The sequence below is a fragment of the Macrotis lagotis genome, chromosome 3, assembly GCF_037893015.1.
Source record: "Macrotis lagotis isolate mMagLag1 chromosome 3, bilby.v1.9.chrom.fasta, whole genome shotgun sequence".
NCBI classification, from domain to species: Eukaryota; Metazoa; Chordata; class Mammalia; order Peramelemorphia; family Peramelidae; genus Macrotis; species Macrotis lagotis.
Genome location: NC_133660.1, coordinates 129,411,103 through 129,420,903, shown reverse-complemented (window position 1 = coordinate 129,420,903; position 9,801 = coordinate 129,411,103). Strand labels below are relative to the sequence as shown.

Below are 9,801 nucleotides of genomic sequence, written 5' to 3'. Positions count from 1 at the left end.
TGAATTAGGTTTGTTCTTGACTCTGTAAGGCAAAACAAGAAACAATGAAACCCACAAAGTTTCATATTTATTATGCTCAGTGTCAGGAAAAATTTTCTAATGAGAGCTGTCCAAAATGGAAATGGCTTTCTCAAGAATGGTGAGTCTGCCACTTGCTTGAAGTCTCCAAAAGAAGACAGCAGACTCACTAGAGAAGATGTAATATAAGAGTATTTTTGTACACATGTAGAGTATTCCCAAAGATTACCAGAGTTTTAAGAGCTCAGATTTGTATGAAGACTTTAGGACACCTAATTTGAATGGGCATCTGAGTTCCCTTCCAAGTGGGATCCTTTGTTTCTAACTTCAAAGATAAATAGGGCTATAGATATCAGTCATAAAGAGAGAATATGAACAAGAACAAACATTATACCCAAGAAGCTGACTGTGGTAAGGGACAGGGAGGGAATCAATGAGGCACTTCTTCAGTGCTCCATATAGAAACCAGGGAAATGGAATCAGAAATTGTCCTAAAAAGATTTCTTCTTCTCACCTAAAAAAAAAAAAAATAAAAATTTGTACTATCTTCCTCAAAGGTTTGCAAAGAAAGTATTTTGTTGACTGCATAAATATGAACTCTTCATTTTATTTCATTAAATTCTTAAAAACAAATTATATCCATAGCATGTTTTCCGTGATTTATCTTCAATTGATATCCTACTTAGTATAAGATTGCCACTTTTAATTCCTCTCCCAATTCCCAACAGCATAAAGTAATGACTTTTTTTGTCAAATTCTGTATTTTTCTTTCATACAGTATCCACCTCTGTGAGAAATAATCATAAAAAACTTGATCAAGAATCCTCTTTCAGGGGCTGCCAGGTGGCATAGTGGATAAAGCACCGGCCCTGGAGTCAAGAGTACCTGGGTTCAAATCTGGTCTCAGACACTTAATAATTACCTAGCTGTGTGGTCTTGGGCAAGCCACTTAACCCCATTGCCTAGCAAAAACCTAAAAAAACAAACAAACAAACAAAAAAAGAATCCTCTTTCAATCATTATTGTGTCCACCAATTCAACAAAGAATGATTGTTTAAAGGGAAAAGCATTAGAAATGACAAGTTTTGCCTGCTATATTATGATTGCTATTGTTTTGTCTTCTCACATTTTACAAAAGTTTAAGCTTGTCTTTGGCATTCATATTGACTTTTTGGTTGTAAATTATGAGCTAAAATAATGTTCACATGTTTTAGTGAAAGGAGTAAACCTTTTACTGCCAAAGCTTTTGAGGTTTTCATATTCATAATATAAAGGGAGACTAGTCAATGAGGAGCCAGTCTAGAGTACACTTGGATTTTCCCTTCCTGGTAGATGCTACAGAGCATGTTGCAGAGATTCCTAGTTAGTTCCAATCCAGCACAGAGAATTTAGGGAAGCTTCTTTTTCCAGCCATGACGATTGAGGAGCTGCTACTGTGCTGTGACAAAAGGTCTCCAAAGTGTATGGGAAGCCAGAAGGACTGATGACTCAGCAAGTGTTGAGGCAGAAATGAGTTTGCACACAAAAAAAGCATGATTTGGATCTCTGAGGTTTCTCCCCCTTGGCTAGAAGGGAGACAGAACTGTTGTGAGATGGGCAGTGGTAAGGACAGCTGCCCTACTTCTCACATATTCTAGCACGGCACCATTCTTCCCAGATGTCAGGTAAATGAGTATTCTGAGAGGCCGGAATCCAAATAACCAAGAAATTCAACAGGCAGTAGCAAAATCTGCTAGACAGTGGTAGTGGTTGGTGACAGAGGAAATATTTTCCCTTCATTCTTTTTTTTTAAATTCAAGATTTTACTTATTTTTGAGTTCTACAATTTTTCCCCCAATCCTACCTCCCTCCCTCACCCTAGCCCCCACAGAAAGCAATCTGTCAGTCTCTACATTGTTTCCATGTTGTACATCGATCCAAATTGAGTGCGATGAGAGATTAATCATATTCCCAAAGAAACGCAAAGTATAAGAGAGATAACAAAATCAGACAACAAGGTAACAGTTTTTTTTTCCTAAATTAAAGGGGATAGTCCTTGAGCCTTGTTCAAACTCCACAGTTCTTTCTCTGGATACAGATGGTATTACTCCATTACAGACAACCCCAAATTGTACCCAATTGTTGCATTGATGGAATGAGCAAGTCCATCAAGATTGATCATCACCCCCATATTACTGTTAGGGTATACAGTGTTTTTCTGGTTCTGCTCATCTCACTCAGCATCAGTTCTCAAATCCCTCCAGGCTTCCCTGAATTCCCGTCCCTCCTGGTTTCTAATAGAACAATAGTGTTCTATGACATACACATACCACAACAGTTTGCTAAGCCTTTCCCCAATTGAAGGACATTTACTTGATTTCCAATTCTTTTATTTGCCCTTCATTTTTGAAGGAATCTGTGATATTGGGGGAAGTGATGCCATGACAAGCACATGAATTGTATTTGAGTGAGGGGGTGGGGGTGCCTGCTAAGTCATCAGACTCATTGTCTCCTCCGAAACCATCTGGTTCCAGTGGCCAGATACCATTCTGGAGATGGTCCTGGAGGTGAGGCAAGCAGGGTTAAGTGACTTGCCCAAGGTCACCCAGCTCAGCACATAGTGTACCACCTAGTGACCCCCCAACAGAGGAAATGGAGGTGGTAAGACAAGACTAGTTCAGTGTTTGCTGTTTTGTGATAGAAATACTGGCTAGGGCAGCTAGTTGGTATAGTGGCTGAGCACTGTTCCTGGAGTTAGGAGGACCTGAGCTGTGTGACCCCGGGCAAGCCACTTAACTCTGATTGTCTCCAAAATAAGGTAAAACAGAAATACTGGCTATGGATTCAAAGAAGGCATTGATCCTCAGGGACCAGCAGGGAGTTTTTTCTCAGGAGAATCTCATGAGGACTCCAAAATTGGAGAAAAGGATTCCCAGGGCCAGTAACCTTGAAGTACCCCTCGATTTCACATTTTCTTTACTGTAGTTTAACCTTAAACTTTAAATTCAGGTCCACTTTGCCTGTGAAGCTTGTGTGAACAAGGATAGAGAATACTCTCTTATTTGGGAGAGGGGAGAGCAGTATTATATTTTTATCTACTATTCTTCCTATACCTTAGTAAATTGTTGGTCAGTCATTCAGACACATCCAACTCTGATGCTGTGGGCCATAGCATACCAATACTGTCCATGGGGTTTTCTTGGCAAAGAGGATAAAGTAGTTTGCCATTTCCTTCTCCAGTGGATTAAGGTAAAGAGGTTAAGGAACTTGCTCAGGGTCAAAGAACTAATGTCTGAGACCAGATTTGAATCTTACTGACTCTAAGACTTACTGACTCTGTACACTAGCCAACCTACCTAGCTGCTAATAGAATTTTCTTGAATGACTTGAGAATATTGGATGGAAGCTCATTAACAATGGCACCAGAAACCTCAAACCCTTAGGGTTATCCCTAGCCCCCTGGAGTTAAAATTAGTAATTTCTAAACACCCAACCTGTGGGGGCAGCTGGGTGGATAGAGCACCTGCCCTGGAGTCAGGAGGACCTGAGTTCAAATGTGGCCTAAGACACTTAATTACCTAGCTCTGGGACCTTGGGCAAGCCACTTAACTCTACTGCCTTAAATAAATTAAAAAAAAAAAAACAACCTGCCAGTCCTAGCAAGTGGAAATCTGGAGCCAGAGCTAAAAAGGGGTGCCACAATAAGTCCATACACTTTTAACTTGCAGGGACCCTATAAACTACTTGCTCTTTCGTTTTTAAAAAACAATTGAGGAATGGAAGCCCAAAGGGGTTATGAGCCTGGCCCAATTCTCTTACAAAAGCAGGTCTAAATAAAGGTATGCACAGAAGTCCTGGGAATTTATAGCCCTTCCTATCATTGAGGGAAGTAAGCATTTTTTCTGGCTATCTCTCTTCACACATCTCTTCACCCCATTATCTAGGCAGGCCAAGTTCGCCCTAAGGAGCTCTTAGCCTACTCCCTGGTTCATTGTGGATGCCTTTTCAAAGAGCAGATACCACCCATCACACAACTCTGGCTACACAAATGCAGTTTACTGTGGAATTCTACCCTTTATCAATAGGGAGGTCTTCTGGGAAGACACCAGAAAGCGGCAGCTCTACCTCTCCTAGGCGAGCATTCTTCTGGGAGCAAAGGAGAGCTCGGGGCTCAGGAGGTACCAGAATCCTGCTCTGGTAATTAGGTGCTCAGGGACCCAAACATGTCAGTGTACTCAGAGAGTCCTGAGGAAGCTGAAACGCGAATGTGTCCTACTGTTGGCAATGTCTTATACACGAGGATAATCATATTCCTGATGCCTGCAGTTACTATTCACTTCAAAAGAAGGATGCAGGTAGATATACTTTCCTAAATGCTAATGGATTTGAATTGGAAAGACTCATGGTATCTAGTTTAGAAGGGATGAACATCTAAACTTAGAGGTGACATGAACACTAGGACAAAAGATATAGTTTTTTTAATATAAAATCATTACATCGCTTAAAAAAATAACACATATTTGAGTTCAACCAACATGGTGACATCAATGAATTCCTTGCAGAGGCTGCCTAGGACAGCTAGGCATCTGGTCAATGGTTCAGTAGGGCTAAGAACTGATAATATGACTTAGAGCAGCTTCCGTAGGAGTGGAGTAGATCATAGTGAAGAACGGTACAAGGTAGGCTAAGGTGGAAGTGCAGTCATCTTTCAGTTGCCTACTGATTTATATTGGCAGCACTAATGTCATTTTTGCTGCATTAGAACTTACAATTGTTATACTTTAGATGAGGAAGGAGTGGGAAGTTCTGGAAGGTCCCAGCTTTTCAGAAGGAGATAGCTTTGCTGCAGCCCATGGCTATCTGGTGCTGTCGGAGGATTAGGAGGCAGAAGCAAAGGTATATGTGCCCAATGATTCAGTATTCCACAAGTCAAGATTTTCATAACATAGCCCTTAGTTTTAGCAATTCTATAAATGGAAAAAATCAATGTGAGGAACACCTATATTATAGTGAATACAGGTAATACTAAAACTATATTATCTTGATAGGACAAAATAAAATATTTTGGGGAATTCTAATTTGTCAAATATGTCAAATTTATTAAATACATAAGTACCTGATACATTCCAGGACTGTATTCTCCAATAGTTCTCTCTCTTTGTTTCTTCATAATTTCTTTACACTATCACTGAGAATATTTTAAAAGTACCAAGGAAGGAGAAGGACCCAGAATTATTGAAGTGTGATAGTTTAGCCAGGATAGATTGAGAACAGTCATAAAAGGAGATGAACCAGGAGAATTGTCATGAAAATTCAAAAGGAGTATCCCAGAGGAGAGGGTAGTCGACAGCATCAAATAGAGCAGATAAGATTGAAAAGGATGATGACAGACTATTAGATTTGACAACTATGAATTAAACCATGCTGAGAGAAAGACCATCTTTTTAAGGGAAAAAAGCTCAATTATCTTGACTGGACAATGCTGTCCTAATTTGGTTGATTAGATTCTGATAGACAATTGAATCTAATCATAAAGCCAAGAGATGTCATTATTATAATACTCCCGTGTAATACCTGTTAAGAAAACACATCCGATTCAAAATTAAAACTTTGGGAAAGTGGCAAGAAAACAGGAAAAAAGACAAGAGATTCCAATTTGAATCCAAGATTTTAGAAACATTACCCAATATGTGATAAATCTTTAATAGAATTAAGTGATATTTTTTAAACCTTTACTTCAAGAAGACCCAAAGATTTTCTTGGCAATTTCTTTTAGTGACCCTGAGTAGACATTTATTACTAAATATTCAAGCTCTAACTTAATAAAATGAAATCTTTTTTGGCCTTAATTGCTATAAATACATGCCATACCAGAGGCTATATAAATTTATAGAGCAGAAAATAAAAATCTGTTCAACTATAATCCCCACCTTTTAGAATTTTATTTTAATTTTGAGGTTTTTCTTATAAACCTTATAGAAATTGCTAAGCATCCTTTGTTCATAATGGTATGCTGTTTCTTCAAAAAAGAGATAACAAGAAACAGGCGATAATTTCCTTTAAAAATATTATCCTAATTATCCTAGTCTCCTGCCTTACTTTAACTACGGCTCTGCCTTACAAAATGATGCTCTTTACTTTTTGGAGGGATCAGGCCTGTCTTGGTACAGGGAGTGGCTGATGAGAAATTCCCTGGTTCTACTTTCTCCACAATTTCTTCTCCGAGAGACTTCTCTGAGAATAGTGAGAGGTTCCATGACAATGACTACTGGAGCATCATTCCAACTCTACCATCTTTTTAATACCTTAACATGACATGAGGGCTTCATCAACTGTTCTGGTCCTTGCCTGCCTTCTTAGTATTTAGAGTGCCCAACTTGTTCCCAAGGAGATCATAATAATACAATATTGTAGCTCTTTTTGTCAATCTGGTTTTTTTTTTTTTAGGTTTTTGCAAGGCAAATGGGGTTAAGTGGCTTGCCCAAGGCCACACAGCTAGGTAATTATCAAGTGTCTGAGGTCAGATTTGAACTCAGGTACTTCTGACTTCAGGGCCAGTGCTCTATCCACTGCACCACCTAGCTGCCTCTCTTTTTGTAAATCTTAAAAGTGGTTTCTGGTTTGTGAAATCAAAGTGAAATAAGTGAATTGGATATTGAATAAGCTTCTTTAATTCTGATAGAAGAGGAGAGGTGCTAAGAAAGGTGTTTTGTTAGGTTGAGCACACTCCAACCTAATCTAGCCTTTGGAAGAAGGGGAAAGATGTTGAAAAACTACTTTTTATCAGACAATAGTTCACTGCATATACATATATTTATTATAAAAAAGAAACAAGAAAACAAAGATTTTGTAGTTATAATTTAAAAATAAAATTTAAACTGTCTTATATGTACATATATATAAATTTTTAAAGGTACTCATATTTTAAGCTTAAAATATATTTAAAATGTGTTATCATTAAAATGTTAATGGGGGAAGACATTCATCTATAGTTCTAAGGTACAAAAAAATGACAGAACTATTTCCCCCTCACCCCACTATCATATTATTTCATATGTTTTCTTGAATTTTTATGAACTTTTATCTCTTAAAGTGCACCATCCTCAGATTAGTAGAGGAAAGTAAGAACCATTGATAGAAATACTATTAGGTAAACATGCCATTCTGAACCACCCCCACCCAAGCATCTTAATACTCTAGGTGATAGAGAAATGTAAAAGATTTCAATCTAAAATTTAAAAATGTATATATATGTATAAAAAATTTAAGCAGAAAATATATAATTTTTTAAATATTCTTTATAATCAAAGAGTAGAAGTTTTCTGAAATTCACTCTCTTAGTCCTGGGAAAGACAGCAAAATTAAAAGTCCTTTTTTTCCCCTTAAGGAAAGATGATATGAACTTCAGGTAAACCATTATAAACTCATGCTTTTACCTTACAAATAACCTATTACACTTTTCAGAAGACTTCATTTAAAAAGATTAACAAATTCATGATTTTTATTTTTTTAGATTTTTCAAGGCAATGGGGTTAAGTGGCTTGTCAAAGGCCACATGGCTAGGTAATTTTTAAGCGTCTGAGGTCAGATTTGAACCCAGGTACTCCTGACTCCAAGGCTGGTGCTTTATTCACTGCACCACCTAGCTGCCCTCTAATGCATGATTTTCTTCAAGTTAACAAAGGAAACAGAGACAGAATGACAAGCACCACGTGAAAATTATCTGATTGTAAGGTATTGCAGGTGATAGGGCACATGGTGGGGAGAGGGGGCACAAGAATGCAGGAGAAGAAATGTCAAGAATAGAAAGTGATCTCAATATTTGGCTGAAGGCATGGTTCAGGTGCTGTACAACCTCTATGGCCTCTTTCTTTCTCTCTCTCTTTTTCTTTCTTAGGTTTCTTGCAAGGCAATGGGGTTAAGTGGCTTGCCCAAGGCCGCACAGTTAGGTAATTATTAAGCATCTGAGGCCGGATTTGAACTCAGGTACTCCTGACTCCAGGGGCGGTGCTCTATCCACTGTGCCACCTAGCCACCCCTATGGCCACTCTCTTAATATGAATTTGCCACTTCTCCAGCTTATGCCCAAATTAGTGACTGGTTTCCACCCAAGGAGGCCCAGACATGGTCAGTGAAAGATTAACTTTGACAAGTTTACAAACTCTAGCTGCAATATAAATTTAAGTGGTACTATTTATATACATATATATATATATATAAAATATGTATAATCTATATATCTATGTATCTACATTGTATAGATATATATTAATAAAGGAATGAAAATATCATTAACTTTTTAAAAGTTCCTGACTTCATTATTTTTATATTACACATAATTGCTTAGTATTCAGGCTCTCCAGGGCAAAAATATTCTTCATAAAAAGGTTAGATTTTGTTTCTTAAAAAAATTCTCAAAAGTTTATATTAAAAAGCTCACTGATGGGGTGGCTAGGTGGCACAGTGGATAGAGCACCGGCCCTGGAGTCAGGAGTACCTGAGTTCAAATCCGGCCTCAGACGCTTAATAATTACCTAACTGTGCTTGGGCAAGCCACTTAACCCCATTGCCTAGCAAAAACTTAAAAAAAAATAGCTTACTGTTGCTGGTGACCCCCCCCAATAATTATTTCCAGTTGTTTCACAACAATAGATAGTCTGATTTTCAAGGTAGTCTGTTGGCAGATTTCTGAAATGAAGCATGATTCCTAGTGTTTTATGTTACTTGATAACCATCTGAAACAGAAACAGAAGAGAAGTCGATTATCATTTGAAAATAATTTCAGATTATCTGAAGGACCAAGAACTAATGTTAAGGTAGTTATTTTCATGATATTCTTTAAACCACACTCTTCCACAATCCTGGTGCTTTTCCAACTTTAGAACTTTTTCCAACTTTTTTTGAACATGTCATTGCTACTTTAATAAAGCACATTAATTTAGGGGACACAATGGTTGTTTTACACTATCAGTGTATAACACAAATCTGATGTCACAATCAGAGCTAGTGATATTATCACCCTGTCAGTCCATGCCATAAAAAGGAAATGTATTAATTGAAAGATTATACCATTCCTTTCCATTCCCCACTGAAGATAAAAATGAGCTAAAGAATGCAAAACAGAAAAGACATTCTATTTCCTTTCTTTTACAAATAAGATTTCATTTTCTCTCCTAATCACTCTCCAATATACAAGGTATCTGTTGAATTCAGCTCACTCTGACTTGCAGTTGAAATAGTATATTATGGGCTAGTGAAGAAAAGGAAAATTGTACTTTTTAGCTGATGAAATTTTCAGTCTTCTGGTTTTCCTTATAGCATGAAGAAACTTCTCAAGGGAACAATATTGATATGACAGAGGTAAAACAAAATAGATTACTGTAGATACTAAATAGATTAGTATTAATCTATTACAAAATAGATTACTCACTGTGAACATGGAAACTCTTGACATGAGGAAAAGACATAATTTAGTTCTTTCTTATTTGCCAACAATCTACCACCTCTTGTGTGGACCTGCCTGTTTGCTAGGACTTCTGAGAAATCTCCCAAAGAATCCAGCCCCAGTGTGCTATGTGCTGCTTCTGCCCTTCCTCTGAAATTATCTCAGCAACGACAGTGGTCCTTTAATTCTAGATCTGAATATCTGGACCAAATTTTAGCTTCTTTTCAATTCAAAAAGCACTTATTGAAAACATATTACATACATAAATCTTGTGCTGGATGCTGAGGCTACAAAAGAGAATAACAAAACAGTTCCTACCCTTAAGGAGTAGGGAAGAGGAGGAAAGTAGATGAAACACC

The 9,801-nt window shown here is 37.6% G+C and overlaps 1 protein-coding gene across 3 annotated transcripts in view; it reads right to left on the bottom strand.

Annotated features, from left to right (window-relative positions):
- Positions 1 to 4,501: 4,501 nt before the first annotated feature.
- The window catches only part of MGAT4D (MGAT4 family member D), a 152,250-nt gene continuing 146,950 nt past the window's right edge, over positions 4,502 to 9,801 (bottom strand). For 2 of the 3 annotated variants that reach the window (XM_074229263.1, XM_074229264.1), the window contains one exon: positions 8,542 to 8,732. In XM_074229263.1, coding sequence (XP_074085364.1) covers positions 8,718 to 8,732 — 15 coding nt within the window. In that variant the 3' untranslated portion in view covers positions 8,542 to 8,717. Of the gene's footprint in view, positions 4,965 to 8,541; positions 8,733 to 9,801 lie in introns of those variants that run through there. The other variant, XR_012477010.1, reaches the window with a different exon arrangement.